The sequence below is a fragment of the Festucalex cinctus genome, chromosome 13 (assembly GCF_051991245.1).
Source record: "Festucalex cinctus isolate MCC-2025b chromosome 13, RoL_Fcin_1.0, whole genome shotgun sequence".
Lineage (NCBI taxonomy): Eukaryota > Metazoa > Chordata > Actinopteri > Syngnathiformes > Syngnathidae > Festucalex > Festucalex cinctus.
This window is the reverse complement of record NC_135423.1, coordinates 10,306,309-10,332,758: the sequence shown is the minus strand read 5'-3', so window position 1 is coordinate 10,332,758 and position 26,450 is coordinate 10,306,309. Positions and strand designations below refer to the sequence as shown.

General features: G+C 41.9%; 1 protein-coding gene and 1 long non-coding RNA gene across 3 annotated transcripts in view; one reads left to right on the top strand and one right to left on the bottom strand.

Annotated features, from left to right (window-relative positions):
• The first annotated feature begins 109 nt into the window (after positions 1-109).
• map3k10 (mitogen-activated protein kinase kinase kinase 10) lies at positions 110-26,308 on the top strand. 2 transcript variants are annotated; one of them, XM_077541640.1, is made up of 11 exons: positions 110-2,540; positions 16,925-17,105; positions 17,178-17,326; positions 18,863-19,038; positions 19,164-19,410; positions 20,239-20,361; positions 20,936-21,074; positions 21,770-21,882; positions 21,965-22,272; positions 23,184-23,712; positions 25,602-26,308. In XM_077541640.1, exons 1-11 carry the CDS (start codon positions 1,658-1,660, stop codon positions 25,982-25,984), a joined length of 3,231 nt encoding a protein of 1,076 aa, XP_077397766.1. In that variant the 5' UTR covers positions 110-1,657; the 3' UTR covers positions 25,985-26,308. The 2 variants fall into 2 exon arrangements, with proteins under 2 accessions (XP_077397766.1, XP_077397765.1); XM_077541639.1 differs by having other exon boundaries at positions 23,148-23,712.
• LOC144033492 (uncharacterized) overlaps positions 20,088-26,450 on the bottom strand; it is a 56,607-nt gene continuing 50,244 nt past the window's right edge. Inside the window, exon 4 of the long non-coding RNA XR_013287993.1 lies at positions 20,088-22,266. This is a non-coding gene — a long non-coding RNA (uncharacterized LOC144033492). The remainder of the gene's footprint in view (positions 22,267-26,450) is intronic.

Sequence of the window (26,450 nt, the reverse complement as noted above, 5' to 3'; positions counted from 1 at the left end):
TAATTATCTGTAATCCGTTATTATTGTGCCACGTTAATGATTCATGAGCTGCCACATTGATTTAGGTCAGCGACAGAGGTTTGAGAACTACATTACCCAGAGTGCAACGGGACACCACCACCACCGACGGCGCCTCAGTGTGTCTCTCCGGTTCCAGCAGCCTAAAGGCGTCCTCTACCGCGGTGTGTGTGCCTGGATAATTGCACACTCTTCATGGGATATATGCACACAAACTGGACCCGGCGACAGCTTTCTGCTCCGTGGGTCAGCGACAAGCCGGACACATGTTCCCCAAACCGAGTGAATGTCAACCGAGGTGGATTTGTTCAGAGGCTGAGTGATTCGCCCGGTGTATTTGACAGCTCGATGTGTCTAAATACCGATGGAGCTTTTTTGGACATCTGGAAGACTGGCAAGACGAGGGACTCCACGGAGGCTTGACGTGCGCGTGATGTGGATCACTGAGATGCAGCTACACGCCCATAACGAGTCGATGGAGGTTGCTATGCCCACGATGCAGGTTGGGTTACAGTAAATACTCGCTTTCATCATAGTGCAGCCCTTCGGATGTGGCCTAAATCACTATTATTACTGAAATATTATATTATGGAACGTGGCCTTAATTTATGGCGCATCCTTCTCATGATGCTGCTAAGTTATTTTTTGATCCTGTGATACTGTCTGCCTGTCTTAAAGAAGCGCCTCGACATTTAAAGACTCCCTCATCCTCCTCCACTAATGTATAAGCTAACACTAAAATGAGAACGCCTCCCATCCACGTCTATTCGTCATCATCACTGGGTTTGTTATGTCCACAATGACCTGCTTTCCAGCTGTGGATTGAATTAATTAATATGAGCGGACCCCCTTTTGATATAAGCTTTCCGGGGTCGTTTGAGTACAATGGCCATGTATGCAGGATTTCAACCGGAGATGTAGGGCTGAGAAAAGTGTTCCATCCATTCAGCCATCCTTGCTCCGTTGTATAGAGAGCGAGAAAGCAGCCCATATTCATGGTGATGGCTGACGGGGGAGGAGCGTCTACACTGGATAATGAGGACCCCCGCTCAGAGGATTGCAGTAGGCTCTGTCAGGGTCTGTCATTTTTACTGGTAGTCTAACCACAGTCAGTCCCCTGCAAACCTAATCTAATGACAGCCCCTTTTGGATTCTCACAATTCATGTAAAAATCATCCAGGCAACAGCATGAGCCCTAATTGTCTTTTTGTTTAGATTTAGATGAAAACATAGCCTATTAACAGTAATGTAGGAAGTTAGAAGCCAGTATTTTAATGAGGGATAAGAGATATGAGTTATGCCTTAAGAAGTCAACACGTGCAGATATTACTAAGAAAGTAAAATTTTAGCAGCTTTCAATAGAGATCAGGTTTTTGGGGATACTCTCATGGATTTGGAGTTTGACCGAATGTGCATTGCCCCTGAATGACCTGACACTTTGCTATCCCCGAACACTGCACAGACCCAAACGTAAACCGTGTTTGGCGCTGTTTCAACAACAAGATGCGGGGATGGGGGCGCGGCACTCCCAGTTCGTTGATCCGCTGACCCCCGTTAACCCTCTATTGGTGGTCAAGGACACCTCGCATTGGTTGATGGGCCTGCGGTGTTTATTGTGCCTGAGTTGACAGAGGCCTCCATGAACCCGTACGGCAGAGTGAGCAATACAGCAGCCCCCCTGTCCTGCACCAGCTGCGGGGGGTGCTGCTCCCCACCTCCCCCGTGCCTCATCCCTTCCACGGCATCCTCCATGTCGCCGAATATGACCCCGCCGCCCCTCATGTGCCCTGCCCCGGTCATGCAAGTGGAGAATGGCAGTAGCTGGAACTCATCCTTCGGCTCTCCGGACTCTCATCCTGGTCACAACTGCACGGCGCCCAACCCCTACTGGACGGCGGTGTTCGATTATGAGGCAACAGCAGATGAGGAGTTAACCCTGAGACGTGGGGACCTCCTGGAAGTTCTCTCCAAAGACTCCAAAGTTTCCGGGGATGAGGGTTGGTGGACGGGCAAGATCCAGGATAAGGTGGGTATCTTTCCGAGCAATTATGTGACAAAGGGGGACGCTCCCAACTACCAGCAGCTCACTGTAGACGTGGGGGAGTGCCCTTTGGAGATTGACTTCTCCGAACTGCTCCTGGAGGAGGTTATCGGAGCAGGTGGATTTGGGAAGGTGTACAAAGGGATCTGGCACGGGAAGGAAGTTGCGGTCAAGGCTGCAAGGCAAGACCCTGACGAAGACATCAGCGTGACAGCAGAGAGCGTGCGACAGGAGGCCAGACTCTTCTGGATGCTCCGGCACCCCAACATCATTGCGCTGCGAGGGGTTTGCTTGCGGGAGCCCAACCTGTGCTTGGTCATGGAGTACGCCAGAGGTGGGGCCCTCAACCGAGCCTTGGCTGGAAAGAAGGTGCCCCCGAGGGTGCTGGTCAACTGGGCTGTGCAGATTGCGACGGGGATGGACTACCTGCACAACCAGGCATTTGTACCCATCATCCACAGAGACCTCAAGTCCAGCAATAGTGAGTACAAATCTGTGTGTGTCTTTTTCATGCCTTTGTAATAAGAAAAGTTATAAATTGGAAGCCAACCTTAAATTAAACATGCACGACTTTGGATCGTTATAATTTGATTTGTGAGGATTATTCTGATTTGAAAATGTGATACAATGTTGTTTGACTACTATAACAATATGCCTGGTTTGTATGCTTGTCACAAGTAAAAGCAATACAATACACACAGTGGAAATCAAGTGTTGCATTGCAGAAATATAAAAAATACCCGGCATTCGGAATTACCAATAGCCGATTACAAAGTGATCGGAAGTTCACACTGCTGCTGGACTCACAGAGAGGTGCAAGTGATTTTGAGTGACATGTTTCCGAAGTTGTTCACCAGAATAAAAATGACAAGAACAAGAGTTTGTAGCCGCGATGTAGTTACTAGATAAGCTTAATGGTAGCCTTGCTTCTTCTAGTTCTTATTTAAATAGTACTCGTTCTTCTGTGTGTTTTCCATCTTGGTGTCACGCTAGACATCTGGTTTGGGGGATACTCATGATGTTCTGTTTGTCATCAAAATCTTTATATTGTACTGCGCTGAAGGTGTTTATCATAAATTAGTATTATTATGCTGATGTTTTGGGTACCTAATTTCGCTGCATGAGATGTGCAGAATAATAGGAACAGTGTGATTCAGTACTGTTCAACACCATTTCAAACTGTTGTTGCAACTTTCAGCTTCTCCCTTAAGGGGTCTGCATTCTGTAAAATTGGTCTCCTTTGGCAATCTTTTCTCCATCATGCATCTCCTCCTCTTGCTCCTTCTCCTCCTCCTCCTCTTACTCAAGGAAAGCAGTTCTGCTCTGCAACTCGCAGTGCTATTTTTGGTCCTTTGTGCTACTTGCTGTTTTAAAGACGCAGTTGCAGTTGTTAGTGCATCACACAAATGGCACAAAAGCATGGACGCATGTAAGCGCATGGGAGATATTATGCGTCTCAGACGATGTGCGTTGATCTCTGATGTGCTTGATGGGGGGATGGAGAGGTTGGCAAGTGTGGGTGGAGTGTGCGGGATGCTGACCAAAGGCTCTTTTTAAAAGGGCGAGACAGTTGATAATAGCATAAACACACTTATATTGCTGATCTGCAGAAAACGCCTCCTTCCTCTTTGCATCTTTGATACTCAATGTCTTTCCCATATGCAGCTCCATTAACGGTAAGGGGTGGGCATCAAATGTGACACAATCAGAAACCATTACATGGCATTGCGTCTGTGCCACTGAGTCATGCAGCTTCTAGCCTCTATCGGCCACAGCGTTAAATGTCAATGCCCTAATTTAGGCTATTGTCTACTACTTGTAAATAACAGTATCAAAGAAATGCTATGTTTTAGTCAGGGCTTGGACCCGCTCTAAATACCCCCTTGGATCTTGCTTAAAATGTGCATGGGCTGTAATCATTAAGCACGTGAAGAATAGCCCTCCTGTTGGTTTTATTTTTTTAACAATGTTCATGGGTCAATGTGATCCGTTCTAATGTTTAACCATCAAAAAATATTACATAAACACAATACAATGTAATATTTAAAAAACGAAAATAAAAAAAAATGAAGGCCAGCAGACAAAGATGAAGTTAAGAAATGTAAGTTGTTCCCCCCTAGACTTTCGTAACAGGTCTATTTGACCCGCAACATAACAGGACGATTAAGTATGAGTCACAGCTACTCAAAGAGATGTTTTCGCCTGGTGGGAAAACGGAAAAAGACACCAAGAAATGAAGGATGCTTTCAATCTACCATGAGCTTTGATCAATTTTGTTGACATTATAGTTCATAATCCACTCGGTGTAGTTTGTTTGGTCAGGTGTGAACACAGTAATTGTACTTGAGCGTGAACCAAATGTAGTCGTTTCAGGATCGACTTCTGTTCCAAACAAGTTTGGTGCAGTTGTGGTGAATAATCGCTCAAACCTCAATGATTATTGCTGATTAAAAAAATCTGTTAAGATGTTAAAAAAAACAACTAAATTGTAAGCGCAAATATGTAACTGTGAGTGAGGCGACTGATGGGAAAGAACAAGAGAAGGAGAATACAGGGGGTAAACAGTGGTTCATCTCCGTTTACATCTCAGCTCATTGTACGGGTGTACTGCTCTCAGGTGTCCTCTTCAAACCACCGACCACTTGGCACGGGTGCGCTTGCAGAGTAGCCCCAGAGCCTCTCCTCATACCTTCCTTGGGTTTGGAGCTCAGTAAACAATGATGTGTCCTTTTTCCATACCTCTTTAAAAAACTCATCAAGGCCAATTATGACACACCTCATTGAGGGAATGCCTGTTTTGTTTTTTGTTTTTTTAACTGAGCATTATTTTTGGATTTCTTCCAAAATTATCCTCTTGCAGTTCCTAATTCATGCCAGTGTACGTTTCTATAGTCTGCCGTTTTAACCTGGTGAGGCTATGGCTGGGGGATAATCTGATTACCATGACCTCCTTTAGAGTGATGTCACATCATGTTTGTGAACAGGCCAGTCATTGGCCTTGTGGTCATGGTTTACCTGTCACCCTGATCCCGCATCAGCCTCAGGTTTCTCACAGCGTAGGGCACCGGTCCCACTAGATTGCATAAAGAGGCCGTCTTGACAGTACAGTATACTCATTTGATGTCAGAGAGCATTCTGTTTAACATGTTGATCAAATTGTAGTTTTCATTTTTTGGGACCGGTAGTCAAGGAGATGAGTCAGGTTAGCCACGCCACCAACAACTTCAAAATAAGTGTCCTTGCATTACTATATTTGAGATGATTGTATTTTGAAGTTGGCCTTCTCACCATATTGGCACCATGTTAACATCATACATAGCTAGGGCTAGCTTGACTGTTTTCCTCACAATAATGTACACCAAATAAAAGAGTACCAGAAGCAGGAAAAAAAATATATAAGCATTTTTTTTAATTGAGGTACCCAAATTACTGGAGGACTCTCTTCACCCCTATGTGAGTGGTTGGTTTTCTACGTCTTCTGTGATTGGCTGGCGAATAGTCCAGAGTTTACACTGCCCAATGCCCGAAGTTAGCCAGTACTCCAAAAATGGATGGGTGAATGGATTTCAAATAGTCATAAAAAATGTGAAATTTAAGTCCCCATTTTTGTTTACCTTTTCCTCTGTATTGTTTTTTTATGTTACATTACCTAAAATGTTACCAAATATTTGCCTGCATTATTAATAAAGCTTTTATGATGGCCACAGTTTGCTGTTATCGGTCACGGTGGACAAACACTTGCTCTAACATCCACAATTGTCTACAACAAGATGCGTGTATGCATGCATGAGGCCTGAATTGCGAGCCAGGCTGACTTTGCATGCTGTTTTTACCGCTTCAAATGAGAGCTGTGTTTACATAGTCAACAGTAATCTGAATACAGGGAGCCCTCATGTCTCGAGGCACGCTTGTCGAGTGTGTTTTTTAAAATAAAGTGTCATTTCACTGGAACAAAACACAAATGAAATGTAATCGGCGTCTTCTGTTTTTTTTTTGTTTTTTTTTTTCCCATTCGGTTAATACTTAATGTCGGAAGCAACAGTGCAAACAAGTGCTTTATTAGCTGGTAAACAGATTAGTGAGGCATGATATGGAGCATAGGTCTATACAATACAGTGTGACTGTGTCTGGCTGTGGCTGTGAGAATAAAGAGTGGGGCTGTTGAGGAAAAGGATTAGAGGGGTGGTTGGTCCCAGGAGCTAATCCCTCGGAGAGTGGTCGAGGGTGACATGGTGTCTAACTTAGACGAGTGCAAGCTAGAATTGATGGACTGCGACCACTGCAACATCTCCGGCTTTTACGCTGCATAACTTTAATGGAGCATGATTCAACATCTCCTGTAACTAATGGTATAATATACAATCTCCCTTCATAAAGATGTAATTGCTGTTTTATGTAGGGTAAAGGTGACTAAAATATTTGAAGCACATCCCAGTACGACCCAATGGAGGTTTACACCACTGCAAACTATAGCCATTTTCATCAATATTATTTTAATTTAACTCATTGACTCCCAGCCATTTTCATTAAAGAAACCCCCTTTTGACAGATTTTGCAAGGCCCCCAGAATATTGTGTTCTATTGCTATAAAAACATGGAACCTACAAAAAGAAAGATTAGAGTCTCTTCTTTCATCAGGAAAAAAAGTATATTTGTATCTGTTTCCATTTTTGCATTGGCATTAGAATATAGCTAAGTTTCATCAATGTTCACATTCCTGGTGAAAACACTGACAAACAGAGCCTGTTGCAACATGGCCCTGGCTGATCTCGTATACTCTGCTGCCATCTGCTGGCCATGTTTTTAATAACTACCATTGAGTTAAGCCACCTCTTCATGTCAGAAGCTGCATCAAAGCCTTCTGTATGCGCTTCCATAAAAAAAATTAATAAAAAATAACGTGGAAACACGTTTTCGGGAGTGAATGACAAAGTATTAAAAATTTTTTTACACATTTTTGGGCTTGAATGAGTTAAGCTTAGTACCTCTTTGAGAGTTTGAAAACACTGTGAAGCTTCCTGTTATGCCATATTTTGTATTTATTTATTTATTTGTTTGTTTGTTTGTTTATTTATTATTTTAATTTTATTTATTTATTATTTTAATTTTATTTATTTATTATTTTAATTTTATTTATTTATTATATATTTATTATTTTACTTATTGTATTTTATTATTTTATTGACTGTTTTTTTTTTATGTTTTATAGTTGGTTTTACTAGATTTTATTCAATGATAGTGTGCGGATGTCAATGTGCAGTACTTTGGAAATGCTTGTTTATAAAATGTGTTATAGAAATAAAGTGGATTGAATTGGATTGGCTATTGTTCACTTCCTATTCCTAAGCATTTACAATGTACATAACAGTATTGTATGATCCTAAATTTGTGCCGATTAAAAAATGGAGCCCAAAAAATGGTCCTCAAAGAGAAATAATATTTCAAGTATAACAATGGATAGATCGACATATTTTCCATACCCCTTTAAATTAATCAAATGTAGCCCTTGGGCATAAAAGTTTGTCCACCCTTAGTTTTTGGATGTTTTTTGAGGACGGTTTCATACCTTTTTTACTGTATGGCATACGTAGTCTCCACAACCTCCATGTACTGTATTCTCGCCTTATAACTTAAAAGAAGGCAGGTTGGACTACATGTCTTTTATACATACAAATGCTGCTTCATTTTACCCAGTGCAATATTGATATCTAGTATCACTGTCCTTGTGGATTACAGAACAATTACAAGACAGGCTCTGTATTCACGACCGACCAAATTCAGGCCGTGTCTGAGCGCTTGTCCAGTACAGTGCACCGAGTATGTGTCCTTGTGTGCGCATGGAGGTTGGACAGCAGGACACGCTGGCGCTAGAGCAGGAGCCCACACTCTCCATACCACACAGACACAGCACAAACACATGTACACATCGCCACAGAGCAACAATGACCCCATTCTCACACCGCAGCCCAAGACAGAAAGAGAGCATGGCTCACAGTGGCAGAGGAGTCACTGCAGGGGAGGAGGAGGAGGAAGAAGCAGCCATCGGCGACTCCAGGCAGGGAATGGGAGAGTAGAGGCATGGATGCAAGCAAGCAAGGAGCGAATAGGAATGTAGAAAACCCCTGGAGGCTTGAATGGGAATGAAGAGATGGATGGATGGGGGGAGGGATGGACGAATGCAGCAATGGGGACATGTATAACACCAGTTTTGACTTTTGTGTGTAGGGTGAAACAGGCCACAATGAGGGACACAGTGGGGTAAGGAATTGTAAAAAAGAAAGAAAAAAAACATGATGAATGCAAGGTTTATAAATTGATCATTTGAATGGATCCAAGACAAGAATAAAAATTAAAGGCATGCTAATGAGATATAGACAAACTACTTGATTGATCAATTAATCAATTAAAAGATGGCATCCAAGAGAAAATCTTCATAAGGCATACTGTATGTACGGAAAGGGAGGCCAGTCTCTTTAATATTTGCTGTAGAGTTAGAACATTGAAATGCTGAATACTAACACAAGAGGTCAATAGTTCAAGGTCGTCTCTTTCAGTTGCTGTTTATTTTCTCTTTAACTGCTAACATGCCTAGTCTATAATAGGTGTGTCCAAAGTCCGCTTATTCTGATAATAAAATTAAACACAGCCCAAATTGTGATTTCATTAGTGTCGTTGCTATACTGTATTGGCCTAGCATCAGAGTTTCAGAAGCTGCGTTGTCGGTGCACTTTGTCCTGATGTTTGTCGCCGTGTGAGCACAAGCAGGCTTATAACAGATGTTTGAATCACACACCACTTGTTATACTTGTGTTGTCGTGACACTGACCCCTGTCATTGGCCGCAAGAGCACGCACGCATGCACACATGCACACACACACCTACCGTGATTATTTTCTCCACTAGTCAATAAACAGTTGATTGGAACCAAAAAAAAGAAAACACCCCCCCCCCCCCCCCCCCTCTCTCACTTTACTGCATTGCAGTGCACACCAGACTCCCTGTGGACCTGGAAGAATTGTGACACATTTGCTTCCATTCTCATGCTCCATTTTTGACATTTCGATGTGCATATTAATACAGCGGATGAGATGCTTTGGCTTCAACTTGATAACACACGTGCAGCAAATGTAAGTGGTTTAATGTGCTTCCCAAATTGAAATACAGAATTTACATTTACCAAACATGCATCTGATTGTCTTCAACACTGATGGACAGAAGTAGGTCAACGATCCAAATCAAGGCTCAGATCATTCCTGACGTCTTAAAAGTACAAGCGTGGTAAAGTATGAAAAGTGGACAGCAGCTTTCCCTTTCACTCTGTATTAGTATGTTTACTCTTCTATTAGAGGGTCATTGTTGTTGTTTGCCAGCAGCCTGGCACGGCGAGTGACGACTCGGGCCAAACGGAGCGGGTGCCGAGCATCCCGCTGGCCCACTGCACCTTTAGCCACACGCATGGGGGCACTTGGAAAGCAATTGAGCTTCTGAGAACTAGACTGGGCTAAATCCATTTTTGTCTTTTTTTTTTTTTTTTTTTTTTTTTTTTTTTTGCAGTAGAGTGATTTGAAGTTTTGGTGGATTTATGTATCTGTGATTTTGACGACAACAACATTTTTGTTCAGGTACTCTCTTCTCGGCTTTACACGATTAGGACTTTGGAGCTGATTGTTGATCAGCGAATTTAAAAAACAAAACAAAACTTAGGACCAATCCAATCAGAAGATGGACCTATCTATGCATTTTATTTAAACAACTTGACCATTTACTGTACAGTCGACCCTATTTATGTGGGGTTATGACCAATCCAGCCCACAAATGGCCAAAATTTGCATATAATTGGCATGCGCTGAAAGGCATTGGGAAAAAAATAAATACAAGAAATCAGATATACATGAAAAATGTGGTGGAAACATGACCAAAAGAAATATGTATATATTTAAGAACAGTGTTCCAATTGCCCAGGTGATCAGACGTGCGTACAGTCTACTCTCATCATCTTCAGTTTCATCGGTTGAATTTTTAGTGTCATCTAAGTCAATTTTTCTTGACCTAAGGCACTTTATATATTATGAAAATATCACAACACACCATAAAAACAAAATGTTGCAAAAAGCATATAAACTGAAATAATGTTGAACTTGTCCCAATTTTATTACAGTTAATCATGTATGTTTTACCATCTAGTGGAAGCGCATTTAATCCTTCTGCCTATCACAATATGTCACTGCCATAGATCAATAAACAAAGATACATTATTTGTCGGAAACAAATCAACCAAAAGTGCTGAACTCATGTCAAAATTGCAGCTAAAACAAATGTCTTTTTTTTTTCTATTCATTCATACATTTCACTTAAAATGACAAAAATGTCATTGTCCCACTTGAATTCTCAATCTGTCATACTAAAATAGTTGACTATCTCCATTTTCTTCATTGAGAGTTTAAGATAAATGGACTCAATTCAAAGTGGTGTCCATTCCTCCATCGCCTACCACACACTCCATCACTAAGAGCCAAGAAGAGGCCTCCTCATTTAAAAGCTCCATGTCTTCAGAAAGAGAAGGGCGGTCGAGTCACACGAACCTGGCAGCTGCGTTTGTGTGCAGACAAAGTGAATGACTGCAGGGCGAGAGTGTGCTACAACGACAGTGCTCTGGAGCGGAGCCCGGGTGCCTGGTGCTGGTCCGTGTGGAGCCAAGCTGGGGTATCAGTAACATGCTGCATGGGAAGATGCCTTTAATGGGTTTATCTGGAAGTAGTACAAGATGTAATGGCAGTATGAATGTTGCACATTCAATGTGGGGGTGGGAATCACAACATTTTACCTACAATCACGATTGAAGCGATTGTGTGACTGTTGCAATACATGTCGATATGTTTGTCAAGCCAAAACCTAAGATCATAATTGAATACAAATTAAGTATTGCGTTTAGAGATGGGCGAGTACCTATACCAGGTATCTGTATTGGACCGCAGATAGCACACAAGGAAGGAGGTGGGGGGGTGTAAATAGGAGCACACAGGGGTGGACATGACAGGGGAAACTCAGGAGACGCGACACGCAGACACTACACCTCAAAGAACAAACAAAATGGAGCCACCGCTCCCGAAGCACCAACTGTCAAAGTGCACCGAATGAATACTGACTGGTCAAGCAGGTAACAACGGTTATGGCGAAGGCCCTAAGTGAAAGGAATGAAAAATGGGCAATTAATGAATGGACGAGTTTATGGCGAATTGTGCACCCCACGAAAGACAGTGGGCACTAAAACAAAACAAAACCAAACAAACTAAAGAGGCACAGAGCCTGCGTGGGGCCGAGGGAGAAAGCAAAAACACTGAAACCAAACAAACAGCCACCCTCTCCCTGGTGGCAACTAAACTAAATAGGTGGTTGCACACCTGAACTGAGTTTGATAATCAGGGCTCTCCCGCACCCTGATTGGTCAGTCGAGCCGACGCCCACCACTCAATCATGCACACCTGAAACAAACGGCCACGTAACAATGTGGGCCGTAACACACACACACATATATATATATATATATATATATATATATATATATATATATATATATATATATATATAAAATACAGTGTATTTATATAATATAAAACTGAACATACACAAAAGTACACAAAGATTCAGATTGTTACCAATGTGGGTAATATATTTAAGTAAATATTTACTTAAATAGCACAATTATTTAAGACTATCAAAATGAGAATCACAATATTCATTGAACTGCAGCAAAAATGTGGCAAAAGCTGTTTCATTCTTTATTTAATTATGGAATTCCAATTATATATGTGTATGACTGGAAGCAATTTGGCGTTTCCATTCATTCCAATGAGACTGCACTACAAATATATTGGAGTGTCGTGCTTTACATTGCACATGTAGGAGCAATGCTAGCATTAAAATGCAGTCTGTTAAGTCAGGTTTGGAAATATTAGCTTATTTCACTGGAGGAATGCTACTTTTAGGCTCATTAATAACTATTGACCCATCATGTAATCATAGAGGTGTCGGCCTGCATATTTAACAAAAATGAAATGATACTCAGCTGTAGTCTATTGATACTCATACCAGTGAGTGAAACTACACCTTTTAGCGTTAATATTTTGTCCCAGCACTGATTCAAGGGCAAATATCTTGCTTGCTGCACTTGTGAGCTTGAACTCAGTAAAGAAAGGCTGGAGCAGAAAAGTAGCGGGAGTCATTGAGACACTATGTTGCGATGTACTGCCAGCAGAAGAACAAAAGCTCTCCCTCCAGTCATTTCTCCTCTTTACCTCTGCAAGGCCGCATCTTTTCATCCCCTCATTATTATCCTCCTTTCAGCCCGTGCACGTCCCTTCTCTGCCCAAACGTCCACTTTCGTCTTTTTCTTACCCTCCTCCTCTGCCTCGCCCCCGTTTCCCAGCTGCGATATCTCGCCCTCCTTCCTTGGCCTTGTTTTCTCCAGCCTTCATGCGCGTCCTCATCATTGTCGCCATCAAGCCGCCATCACTTTTGCCTTCTCGTCTTCCTTCCCCGCCCTGATCACCGCCTGCTTTTTGCTCGTTTGCTTCTCCCTCCTTCAGTTTCTGCTGCCTGGTTTGCTGTGATGGGATGTTCAATATATTATTTAAGACTCTTCTATACATTAGTTCAACAAAAAAAACAGACATATGCATATGTTTTGTCCTTATTTAAAAGAAAATGCAATTTTTGCCATGCATGTAGTTAAGATTTGCACGTATGTGGCCCTCCGGTAGCGGCGATGAAAAATTGCGGGCCCCTCCATCGTTTAAACTCCCCATCCCTGCTCTAGGCTGTGCTTTGCATGTTTGAGATGCTTCCAGTTGAGTTGTAACGCTGTTCGCATGTCAGCATGTCAGAAAAGCCGATTGTCAAGTGATCAGTGGGATGTGATAAAGTGGAGCAAAGTGTTGGAAGACAGTGGGAGGTGGTACATGAACTTGTTGAGTCGCTGGCTTGGCACCATGGCAACCCGTGCTCTTTTTTTGCTGCTCACTCTAACCATTAATTTAAATTCCTGGTCATAAAATGTTCATGTGGTGGGATTGTGTAACACACTCGTGCCATAATATTAGGTACAAGCATCTCGGCGTGTATTGTAGTGTCCAGTTTGAAGTGTCTAATGTCCAACTGACATTAGGACTATACTTACATATATTCTTTATCTGTTTTCTGGGAAATTATGAATATTACTGCGGCCTACTGAGCAGTTGTCAGTCGTCTTCATTGTATATACGTATGCATGTGTTTTACTGCCCCCTGGTTGCCAAAGTGCACGCACTCGAAGGAGCGGCGCATGAATGCATGAAATCATGCTTCACAAACTGCTTTATTATTTACATTTTGTTTCAATATTACTGTATAATTGTATCCCAGATCACATTCATTTTTTTTGTCAGAACTTCATTACATAAAATTAAAGGAGCAAACAATAACCGGAAGGTTTTCAATCGGTGACACGCTTGCTCATTTAGCCAGTGTGACCACCGCCCTTGTTACCATAACAACAAGGTGATGACACAGCACTCTAGCCAAAACAACTCATAAAGTTGTTTGACATGTCTTTCCCTCACACGCACATAAACTACATAAAGTCTCTGAATCCTTTTAGTTCAGCAAACAATGACACTACAAACTTTGGGTGATAGAAAAATTCCAAGATTCAGACACTCAGAAAAACAGCTGCTGCTTGACTCGTGATTAACTGGAGCATGTAAGAGGGAGCTTCATACTATATTGTGCTTGTTTGCTTCCCATGATTCCAGAACCAAAGCACCCTTAGGCTAGTCTCAGGTGGAAATTGAATAAAACCTTAGCGGAGTTTTTATGAAAACATTCAATCCCCGTACATACATAATGTATACTCATTGACAGGAAGCAGGTTCCCTTCCACTGCAATGTAACATACATTTTTCTTTAGGGTGAGCTCAGCCTGTTGGCTAATGTGTTACCTGAGTTTAATGCACCGACTCACCATGTGAGCACCGCTGCTGACTTATGTGCTGTTGTTTAACCAGTGACTCAGGTGTATTTCTCAACATTCCGTTTGGGTTCATTGTCCAAGGATGAAGGAAGAAAGAGTAGCGGGTTAATGGTTGTGTCAAAACGGAAGTGAATAGTTGGCGTTTTTCAAGTAGCAACATGTTTATGATATTGGAGCGGACATGCTGGAACTAAAATGGAACATAATTTAATGTAATCATAAGTTGTTTTTGTGTAGTGGATAGCAGACGTGGATACCGTCACCTTATCTGTCTACTCCTGCTCCTGAGTAGATTTGTGATTGGATGAACGAGTTGGGGGCTTAGAGCAGAGCAAGTTTTGGTTGAGCGGAAGAACAGTTTGCTGGGGGGGGTTTTGTTAGTTTTTTTGGCGTGTTTACAGCCAACATTAATCATTTAAATTGAGGCAATACAAAACAATAAAGGAAAAAAAGCCAGCTGGGATAAGCTCCAGCACCCCCGCGACCCTTGTGAGGAAAAGCAGCTAAAAAAAATGAAATGGTAAATTTTATAAAGCACCAAATCAAAACAAGAATCGCCTCAAGGCGCTCCACGGCAAGGTCTAACCTTGCACGTACCAAAAAGGTGAGTTTTTCCATGAACAGAGGATAGGTTACAATTTTTTTCACACACAAAAAAAACCCAGCAAATAATTGAATCTGCAAATAGGAAAGACTATGCGGGGATTCATGATTTTTTTTTTCCATCTAACTAATTGAGGCAACCAAAAACAAAAACAAAAAAAAACAGCCACTATAATATTGCTAGAGTCCCATCTCAGTCAAAATGTAGCATTACCTTTTGAATTGGCAGAATGTTTGATTCACATTTCGTATTGAGCTTCATATTGTGCCAGTGGTCACTCATAATGTTGTAGCTGGTATTATTTTCCATCTCTACCAAAATATGCTGTGTTGCTTCCCACGCCGTCATAGGTGCTGTTCATCATTACTGGAGTAAAAATAAAGAGAAAAACCTGATGCATGTGAATGCGATGTTAAATAAGTTTTCTCCACATGTCAAACTACAACATTGTCAACTCCCAGTCTCGACAAGTACATTAATTCATCGCATATCCCCTCCATCGCCTGATTAGTGATGCCCACATGCACATGCTCCATCTTCTACACAGTGCCTTTGAGGGGCAGCTCTCACCAAACAGAGCGGGCGGGGCAGGTGGACAGTGGGACACACTCTTGTCAACATGCAAACACGTCTCTCACATACATCCAGAGAGAAGAAGTCGATCCCCGAGGAGGAGATCAGCTGTCTCTGATATGAAACGGGAAGGACGGCTGGAGGACTTGCTGGTATTAATAAATGAGACGTTCGCACATGCTGACGCGGAGGACATAGTCATCTGTTTTGCTCTGGTTTATGTAGTGGAGAGTTGATCAAAACACTCCAACAGCACGAATTGCTAGATTCAAACTACCACGTAAATATACAAGCTATCAATTTTCTATAGCACTTGTACACATTAATGTAAGCTGGAGCCTATCCTAGCCGTACAGAATATAATTTAAGTGCTACTTTTGACACAGATGTGAATGCACTTGTTGATCTAAATGCAGAATATCTTTTCATGAGTCACAATCTGGCAATAGATTGACTGTGAAAAACTAGAACAGGTTTCTCCGAGAGCTTGTGGACAGGGAGGCACACCTTTTATCACGTAAAGGCTTCGCTGTGTGTGTTGAGGAGAGCGCGTGTATGTAAACAAAGATTCTGCTATTTGTGCATGTGTGTGTGCGTGAGAGAGACGGGCTCCGCCACCCTTTGCATAAGCCTGCAGATAAGAGTGAGAGCGAGAAGCCAGCCTCCACCTGCCTCCCGGTACTTGCCAAGTGTGTACACTCCAAATATTTCCATAGCTGGCTCGCACGCGGAAATGAAGGAGGAAGTCCTCGTGGTGTACAGCACGAGACTGGGAGGGATGAGAGGAAAAGATGGTAGTACATCATGCAAACACGCGAGACTACTCATTATTATTGTTGTTGTAGTTTGCTGTGGTGCAATCTACCGAGACAGCAATATTTTGGAACCAAAAAACATTGATAGATATTTTATTATTTTTTATTTCATAAAGAAATATTGTGCCTGTGAAATATTTTTCATTTAGTCATAATGAAGCTGTTTTTTGCCACTCCCAGTTGACTTTTCAAACGTCAAATTAATAAGCATAAAACAAACAGAATTACATGTTGTGTATTCACAACTCAGGAAAGTCAGTTTAGCTTCATGCTAACAAACCATGCAAAACACCATAGATGCTAATGGATAGCATCAGCATCACAATGTAATAAGCCTTTAACTAAGGATGTTTGAGATGGAGGAGTAACACATGATGACAGAAAATAGAACAATTTTCACAGGCATTTTTTTTCTTTGTCTGTGAACTCACACACCAGAAAGATCAGCATAATGTCAATTGAAATGAAGCAAATTTCATTTGATTATGTCACTGCTGTATGTTTTTATAAAAGGCAATATTATAGAGTGCTATTATGCTTACTTTAAAAAAAAAAAAAAAAAATGGACGGGGGCTAGAATGGATGAATGTCATTTCCATTCGGCTCAATGGGGAAGATGATTTGAGATGCACGTTTTGTTTTGTTTTGTTTTGAGTATTATTATCTCTTTGCAAAGGCAGCATTCTGGAAAACAGCTCTTTTACTGGATCCTCTTATTTTGTATTCTAACAGTTTTTGCTTCTTTTTTTTTAATGAGTGTTCGAGCAAAATCTTAACCATATAGAATTTAAAAATAGTGAGTCCGCATATTTGAATGATTTCCTGTTTGTGTCACATATTAAGTGTCTGGTGCATTTCTCCTCCAGTTCTCATCCTGGAGCCGGTGGAGCGTGACGACCTGAGCGGGAAGACCCTGAAGATCACCGACTTCGGCCTGGCGCGAGAGTGGCATCAGACCACCAAGATGAGCGCGGCGGGCACGTATGCCTGGATGGCGCCTGAGGTCATCAAGTTGTCTCTCTTCTCCAAGAGCAGCGACGTGTGGAGGTGGGTGGGTGCTGCACTCCTCTTTCTCTTTGTGCGTCACATTTGAGCTTCATGTTGCGTTTGCTGTCACAGTTTTGGAGTGCTACTATGGGAGCTGCTCACCGGCGAGGTTCCCTACAGAGAGATCGATGCGCTGGCTGTGGCTTACGGCGTGGCCATGAACAAACTAACGCTTCCCGTCCCGTCGACGTGCCCTGAACCTTTCGCTCAGCTGCTAGCAGGTAAGCTGGACCACCTCACTGCTACATTGATGGCCCGATGGATGGATGGATGGATGGATGGATGATATGGTTGATAGATGGATAATGGATAGATGCATAGATGATAGATATTTGGATGGATGACGGACGGACAGACGGACGGATGGATGGCTAATAAATGGATGATGGATGGATAGATGCATAGGTGATGAATACTTGGATGGATGGATGGAAAGCGGCACGGTGGCTGACTGGTTAGCACGTCCGCCTCCCATTTCTGAGGACTCCGGTTCGAGTCCAGGCTCTGGCCTTCCTGGGTGGAGTTTGCATGTTCTCCCCGTGCCTGCGTGGGTCTTCTCCGGGTACTCCGGTCTCCTCCCACATTCTTAAGACATGCATGGCAGGTTAATTGGGCGCTCCGAATTGTCCCTAGGTGTGCTTGTGTGTGGATGGTTGTTCGTCTCTGTGTGCCCTGCGATTGGCTGGCAACCAGTCCAGGGTGTCCTCCGCCTACTGCCCAAAGCCAGCTGAGATAGGCTCCAGCACCTCCCCTTTGTGAGGAATAAGCGGTCAAGACGATGGATGGATGGATGGATGGATGGATGGGTTGGGTGGACTGGATAGATATGTATTATAGATATTGATGATGGATGGATGAATGTATGGATAGACATGGGTGGATGAGTGGATGGATGATCATCTGGATAATAGATATGGATGATGGATAGATTGACACATTTAATACAGTTAACATTCACTTTTTATAGCCAATTCAATATCAAATAAAAAATCAGTCTAGTCAAAGCCAAGTCCAATATACAGTGTACGCTCTACATATCGACAAAATAGTTGACTGCAAATATTGTCCCGTAACTGTGATGATGTTCCTCCAATATTATAAATACAATAATAAATTGATCATCTCGCCATAACTGTATGCTGATACAATTGTGTCACAAAGCCCTCTCATACAACACAATTGCTTTCTTCCAAGCAACGTTTCACACTGTCTCATAATAAGCGTCAATCTACTAAATCTGTTTTCCTCTTCTCTTTTTTTATTTCATCCATTAATCTCTCTTTTATCAAGTCCTGGTTTCTCCTGTCTCATTTTCTTCTCTTGTCTTTAATAAGCGAAGACTTATCAACTGATGAGCGAAGAACTTCACTCAGTGGGTCAGTATGACTTCAGTGAGGCGTTGGCCAGCGATCAGCAAATATGTGAAGGTGTGATGAGAGTCGCGTCGGGCGCGGTTCTGTCGGCTGCGTTTGGCTCAGGATGGCCGCCATATGTCCACTCTCGGCTGCTTCCCTTCCTTTGTGGAAAACATTACATCACACCATTAATGTCTGCAGTCGTTCCTCATAGGCACTCACTGGCAGGGCTGAACAGTTTGAAAGATAACAGAGAATTTTTGTCCTCAATATTGTGTTTGCGATTTAATGTGCGATGATTATTATTTTATTTTTTTTCAGGGTCCTCTTCCCAGTATCAAACATAAACAACCAAGACCCTGACATGAGTTAATGCAGCTGTGTGTTTGTGTTGTCCCTCAGAATGCTGGAGCCCAAACCCCCACGGCAGGCCCTCATTCACCAGCATCCACCGGCGGCTAATGGCCATCGAGCAGTCGGCCATGTTCCAGATGCCCCTGGAGTCCTTCCACTCCTTGCAGGAAGACTGGAGACTGGAAATCCAGCAGATGTTTGACGAGCTGCGGGCCAAAGAGAAGGTGCGAACCCCCTCAATCTCACCTTGTCAGTACGTGCCCGAGAGGTGTTTCAATCGGCAGGCGGAGGTGTCAGAAGAAGAGCTAACAAAGGCAGGAATTTAAAAAGTGCTCATCTCTCTCTATAGGAGTTGAGGTCTTGGGAGGAAGCGCTAGCCCGGGCGGCCGAGGAGCAGCGGGAGCAGGAGGAGCAGCTGAGGAGGCGAGAGCAGGAGCTGGCCGAGCGCGAGATCGACATCGTGGAGCGCGAGCTCAACATCATCATCCACCAGATGTATCAGGAGAAGCCCAGCGTCAAGAAGAGGAAGGGACACTTCAAAAAGAGCAGACTGCTCAAACTGTGCAGGGACGGCAACAGCATCAGTCTGCCCTCTGGTGGGTGCGACCAAGTATTACACCTCTACAGACGGAGTCTGGAATCTTTTTCATGTGTTCTACTACTTGCCATTTTTTTTTGCCAATGATGAATTGCACCCCAAAATGTTGTTTTTTTTCAGCTCAAGATGCAAACTTACAATATTTAATATATTCCTGAAACATGGAGAGACCCTGTAATCGCAACATATGTGAAATTATCAACAAGCCCCCAAAATATTATTTTTATTTAAAAAAAAAAAAGAAGTAACTTTAAAGGGGATGTCAACCCAAATATTTTCTTAACAATATGTTCTATGCAACCCCACTAGTCTAAACACTGCATTGTGATTTATATTGCATTTGTGGAATATGACTTAAGCAGCAAAATCCACCTGCTTTTATCCATGTTGGGGGCGGCCATTTTGCCACTTTCTGTCAACTTAAAATGACATCATAGTTGCTCAGGTACTCATGTTCACCTGTTTTCTGAAGCTGAGCCGTGATTGGTTGTTACCTGAGCAACTGTCATGTCATTTTCAGTGGACAGTAAGTGACAAAATGGCCGCCCATTGAGATGGCTAAAATGTGTGAATTTTGTTGCTTCACTCATATTCTACAAAATGAATTAGAATGTCATGTTTTGACTAATGGGTGCACATACAACATCTTATTGTAAAGAATATTTTGGCGTTAACATCCCTTTAATTCTATTGTAATGCTATTTTAAAATAAAATATGATACACAGTATATTCTAATCCATCTCTTTCACTACACAACTGTCCACCGATTTATTTCTGCACAGTGTATCATAACATTTTTATTGATGTGCCTTCATGTGTTCACAGGTTTCGAGCACAAGATCACAGTGCAGGCGTCCCCCAGCGTGGACAAGAGGAAGACGCAGGGCAGCGAAAGCACCACGCCGCCCGCCAGCCCCGGCGTCATTCCTCGCCTTCGAGCCATACGATGTGAGACCGTATGCACACTACTTGCATGTTATAGAACTGGTTTATCCTTAGGAAAATCGCTATTATCGAGCACTCCGGTTGTGTATATGTGTTGGTGTTTAACTCATTCGCTCCCAAAGACGTATTTATACGTTTTTTTGGTGTTTTTTTTTTTAAATGTTGTTTTATGCTAGAGCATACAGAAGGCTTTGATGCAACCTCGGAACTGAAGAGAATGGTTGAAGCAATGGTAGTTATTACAAAACCGGCCAGCAGGTGGCAGCAGAGTATAAGAGATCAACCAGGCCATGTTGCAAAAACCTCTTTTCCCTACTCGTTTTCACCAGGAATGTGAATAATGATGAAACTTAGCTATATTCTAATTATAATTGCTGCAAAACAGAAACAGATATAAATATACTTTTTTTTTCCTGACTCTAATCTTTGTTTTGGTAGGTTCCATGTTTTCATAGCAATAGAACACAATAGTCTGGTGGGCCTTGCAAAATTTGTCAAAATTTAGTAAAACAGCCGGGAGCTAATGGGGTTGGGAGTGAATGAGTTAAAGTCTCCTGTGTGTGTGTGTGTGAGACAGTGACCCCAAGTGACGGCAGCAAGACGTGGGGCCGCAGCGCAGTCTGCAAGAAGGAAGACCTGTCGGCTGGCAAGAAGAAAGGACGCACGTGGGGGCCCAGCTCGACCCACCAGAGGGAGAGGGTCGGGGGTGAGGAGAAGTAGGTGGACTAAAGTATTCGGTTATGCGCTTTGTTACACCCTGGACGTCAAAATGAATCCACATTTTCATTTGTAGCATTTTCTCATTTTCACTTCAGTCGTTCCATTAGCACACAGCCGAGAAATTACTTTAATATTTAATTGAAATTCATATTATTACTTTGTCTTCATTTATTTGCTAGTATTTCTTTGATATCATTATTGTGGACAAGCTGAATGTCGACATACTATTTTTAATTTTTTATTTATTTTTTTGGTCAACTGTAGTGCTAAAAGCGTAATCCCCAGGAAGGCTGGAGCCTGGACTCGAACCCGAGTCCTCAGTACTGAGAGGTGGACGTGCTAACCACTCTTTCACCGTGCCGCCCGCAACATATGTATTTTTAATATAATTATAAACACTTGTGAATTTTAATTGCATGACATTTTGAATTATATATGACATAAAACAGTATTTTATGCTGTATTTCCGCTGTTTTTGTTGTTGTTGTTTGTTTGTTTTGTTTTTAAGCAATTTAGTGCCTTAAAACAGATCACTATTATGATGTCCGGAGCACTTACACCTTAAATTGTTTGGCATATGCCTTGAAAATTTCCTTCACTTTGTAGACTGCGATCAAATTTAAATGAATGTCTTTGTCTTTTTCCATATTTTTTTTTTCATTTCTATTTTTTTATTCTTTATCCTTTTCAGATTGAAGTCACTAAGCGAGGGCTGCAAAGTGTGGTCGTCCAGTGCCCCGAACCTGGGAAAGTCCCCCAAGCACGCACCCATGACGGTGGGCTTCTCCAGCCTCAGCGAGATGGGTGAGTCACATATTTGATTTCAACAAATGATGCTCAGTCTCAACCAACATCCCCTCCTCACATCCTCCATTTTGTTCCTCAGAGGAGTGCTGTGAGTTGGAGGAGTCACCGGGCTCCCTGCAGCCCTCCGAGACCAGCAGCAACGGGGCGGCCGATGACTCGGGGTCCCTGTGGAGCACCCCGGGGTCCGGCGTGGCCACCGCCACGGTGGGCTCTTCCGGCGCCAGCTCCACTCAAGGTTCCGTGGGACTGGCGGCGGCGTTGAGCCACCAGGACTCGCTGAGACGCTACGGCCAAAGGAAGAAGAGCGACATGCTGCTGTTGGGTTGTGCCTCGCTGCTGGCCTCGGTGGGTCTGGGGCAAGACCTGCTGCAGCTGGGCAGACTGCAGGTGAGACATATACATACACAACATACATAATGTGGATCAAGGTTATTTTAGTTCACTAAAACTAACAAAAAAACTAAAACTAAAGTTCAAAAAACAATTTCGTTGACAAAATAAAATAGAAACGAAAATGCTTTTTAAAAAACGAAAACTAAACTGAAACTACAATTATGTTTACAAAACTAACTAAAAATGTCATTCGTTTTAGTCTTTGGTAATTAATTTAATGCACGAGCCTTTGGGGATGATTTTTAAATGTGATTTTAAGTAGATTTATTTTGATATTAACCGGAATAAGGGCGTTTGAAAGTGTGTCACACAGAAGCGACATCATCTAGCAGCAGCCAATAGAAAAGCACCTTCAGATGAAAAAAAAAAAATCCGAAAAAAACCCCCGAAAAGAAAAACTAATACTGAAACTAACTAAAACTAAACTAAAATGAAGCATTTATTGACTAACTAAAACTAATAAAAACTAACAAAACCACACTAAATACGAATTAAAGCTAACTACATTTAAAAACAAAACAAAACTCCAAACAAAATCAAACCTAACTTAAATGAAAAATTCCAAAATTATAATAACCCTTGTGTGGATATAAAAGGTCTACACACTGAAATGCCAGATCATACATATATATATATATTATTATTTTTTTTTTACTTCCCACCTCAATTTCTTTTAACATTGCATTACAGGTTACATGTCACAATGTTAAAAAAAATAAAATAAAAAAATAAAAATAAAAAAAAGTTTTGAAACGACTTATCTTGGTCTATTTTTATTTTATTTTTTTATATCATTAAAAGTTGGCATTTGAACAGGGGTGTGTAGACTTTTTATATCCATTTGTGATTGTGTTGTATGTACTGTGCAGAATGTGACGTTAGCGTGTTGCGGTCGTCCCCGTCAGGTGCTTCAGGACGAGCAGGACATGAGAGAAGAGCAGAGGAAGAAGAAGGAAAGTCTTTTCCAGCGCACGGGACGTTTTCGGCGCAGCACGTCGCCGCCCAGCAGAAATCTCTCCTTATCCCTCTCACGTCATCACGATTCCACGCTTCCCTCCCTGGACCCTTCCCCGTCCGTCACGCTCCTCTCCTTGTCCTCGCTATCCGACTGCAACTCCACCAAGTCCCTCCTCCCCTCTGACCCGGACGACTACCTGTTGACGCCGGGTAAAATGCAGGCCCCGCCCCCAGCGGGCTCTTCCCTCAACCCGTTGTTGGACTTCCGGACAGAGAGTTTCAAGAAGGAGCCCAACCAGTCGCTCACGCCCACCCACGTGTCTGCCGCTATGGCGGTCAATAGGGGGCACCGACGCACGCCATCCGACGGCGCCATACGACCCCGGGCGCAAACTCTAGTCCACCGCAGGACGCCGTCTGATGGAAGCATGCCCATGCCCCCTCCGCCGGGTGGACCTGTCATCAGAGCAAACAAAGGTAGGGCAAAATCTCTAAGCATCTCTTTTTCCGTTAAATTAATAAAATCCTGTCAGAAATTTTGGGTTGTCTCATGGCAGAATGAAACTACAAATATTAGAGAGAGAGAAATAAACAAGTTCTACTTTCTTATCCAAACAAAATTTGACAGAGTACATTTGATACTTTATTACATTTTTAAGTGCAAATTAGTTTTTTCTAACAAATACCATATGGCTTATTGATAATAAAACAATATTTTATGATAATGATTAGGGGTGTGAATTGCCTAGTACCTGACGATTCGATTCGTATCACGATTCACAGGTCACGATTCGATTCGATACCGATTAATCCCGATACGAATGGTCACGATTCGATGCCGATTAATCCCGATACGAATTTATAAGTCGATTGTTGCGATTTTTTTCCATTCAAATTTAGAAAATACTATCAGTAAATTTGTACATGTACACTGTAAGATTTGTATGAATATATTTATCTAAAACTTGAGGCTTATAACCGTGAGCCACTGTACACAAACAGTTTGCAATCTGTTTCACATTTGAACAGCATTAAAATAAAAATATTAAGGCTTAATGTGCCGTTCATATAACATTCTTCCATGCTCAAGGTGTGAATCCTAAAAAAAAAAAAAAAAAAAAAAAAATCGATTCTGCTGATTATTGAATCGATTCGAGAATCGCGCGATGTAGTATCGCGATATATCGCCGAATCGATTTTTTTTAACACCCCTAATAATGATGCTACATATGAATGAATATCCCAAGCAGAGACTCACACTCGAGAGAATTACATTGCATTGCATTGCAAAAAAAAAAGAAGCATGAAATGAAATGAAATAAAATAAAATATAAAATTTAATTTAAAAAATAAATGAAATTTTGCCATTGCAACACAATGTAACTTGAATACAAATATGTTCTTGCAAAATACAAGACTGCATGTTTTTGATTATATTTATTAATATTAATTTTGCTACCTTAATATTAGTTATAATACATACAAATATTTTTATCACAATGCATTTTCAATATTGCTAGAAAAACTCAGCATTTTATGATAATAAAATATTTTTATGATAGAAAATTTGACAAATTGTTTTAAAAAAAAATGATTTATTGCAAGTCTATAATTTTCATTAATTTAGTTACACTAAAATTCTTAAAATAAGTAGAGGATTACATCACAGTTACAGGAATAAACTAAGAATTACATGAAAGCACATTTTTAATATTGCAAAAAAAAAAGTAAAAAAAATTTATGACTATAACATAATTTTATGAAAATGAACTTAGAATATTATTAGGTAAAAAAAAAAGTCTACATTTGATTAATCTAAAGTTTTAGTTATAAAAATAAACTAGTAATCATGTAAAAATAAAGATATAATACGAAATAAAAGTCAAAATGTTGTGAGCAAAGAATGCAAATTTTTATATAGGAATAAGAATTGCATTAATTTCATGAACATAACATTGTAAATTTATGAGAAACAAGTTGTCCCATTATCTGATAAAAAAAGAAAGTCGAAATCTTATGACTATAGTATTAATTCCAAGAATTAACTTCTCAAATTAAAACATTTTTAAAAAGTCATCATTTTGAGCATAGAATTATAATATTGTTGGAACAACGTTTTGATTTAATGAGCATAGAATTGTAATTTTATGAGTATTAAATTTGGAATACTATGACAAAATTAATTGTATGCTACTATGCTTTATTTATTATTTTTGTTAAATAGCTTAACTAAGTACAAAACATATACTGTGTGTACAATGTGTATCTATACACGTGTCGATATTTGTATTTCTCTAACTGTAGTTTACAGTCCAAGTTTAGGTATACTGTACAGTTTATAAAATCATACCACGCTGTGCTTGCAGGTGTGCTGGACACCCTGGACATCCCTCGCCTCCCGGACCCGTCGGCCATCTTCCCTCTCCCCCAGCGCCGAAAGGCCCCCGCGCCCCCCGTCCCCACGCCGGCACCTTTCTGCCTCATCAGCCCCCTGGAGCGACCCAAGACGCTGGAGTTCGCCGCCCGTCCCCGGCCAGCTCCGGCCCGGGCGCACGCCGACCCGTGGAGGCCGGGCTCGCTGTCCAGGACCCTGAGCTCGTCGCCGAGCGGCAGCTGCGACGGCCCCCCGGCTCCCGCGGGGCCCAACCTGATGGACATGGACGTGGAGGGGCAGAGTTTGGACCACACGGTACCTCTGTGCGGGAAGATTCAGCCCGCCGCCGCCCTCTGCGGGCAACAGTACACATAGCGAGCAGGCCGCTTTTTTTTGTACTGCGGATGACGGCCTGGAGCGTGCAAAAACGACACTTACTGGAAGCCATTCCTTCTGCTAAGGTGTAAGACCACCCACCATTCCCCAAACTAACTGGACCACCACTGAAACGCCTCAAAAAGCCATTCCGACAACAAGTCAACTCACAATGCATCTGCTTGCATCATTTCCACAGTAGAAACTACACTGTATTGTTCTTTAGCCACATGGCGTCTCTTTTCAAACTCATCTGTCTGGCAGCACCAATGGACTTGTTGCATCATCAAGCAAATGTTATTTCCTAATATTACCCCCCCCCCCCCCCCCACACACACACACACACCCCCAACGCCAATGTCATGCAAGGGTGTGAATGAAAAGGCAACATACACTACTATTGGGAGTAAACAAAGGGCAACATCACTGAGCCTGAGAACTAGAGTGGACTAACACCAATTTAGCC

Excerpts from the sequence above, each read along its gene's own strand:
- map3k10 (XM_077541639.1), top strand. The coding sequence starts at position 1,658 with ATGAACCCGTACGGCAGAGTGAGCAATACAGCAGCCCCCCTGTCCTGC. Across the intron at positions 2,541-16,924 it reads AGACCTCAAGTCCAGCAATA|TTCTCATCCTGGAGCCGGTG; the intron begins GTGAGTACAAAT and ends TTTCTCCTCCAG. Across the intron at positions 21,883-21,964 it reads CTCCAGCCTCAGCGAGATGG|AGGAGTGCTGTGAGTTGGAG; the intron begins GTGAGTCACATA and ends TTTGTTCCTCAG.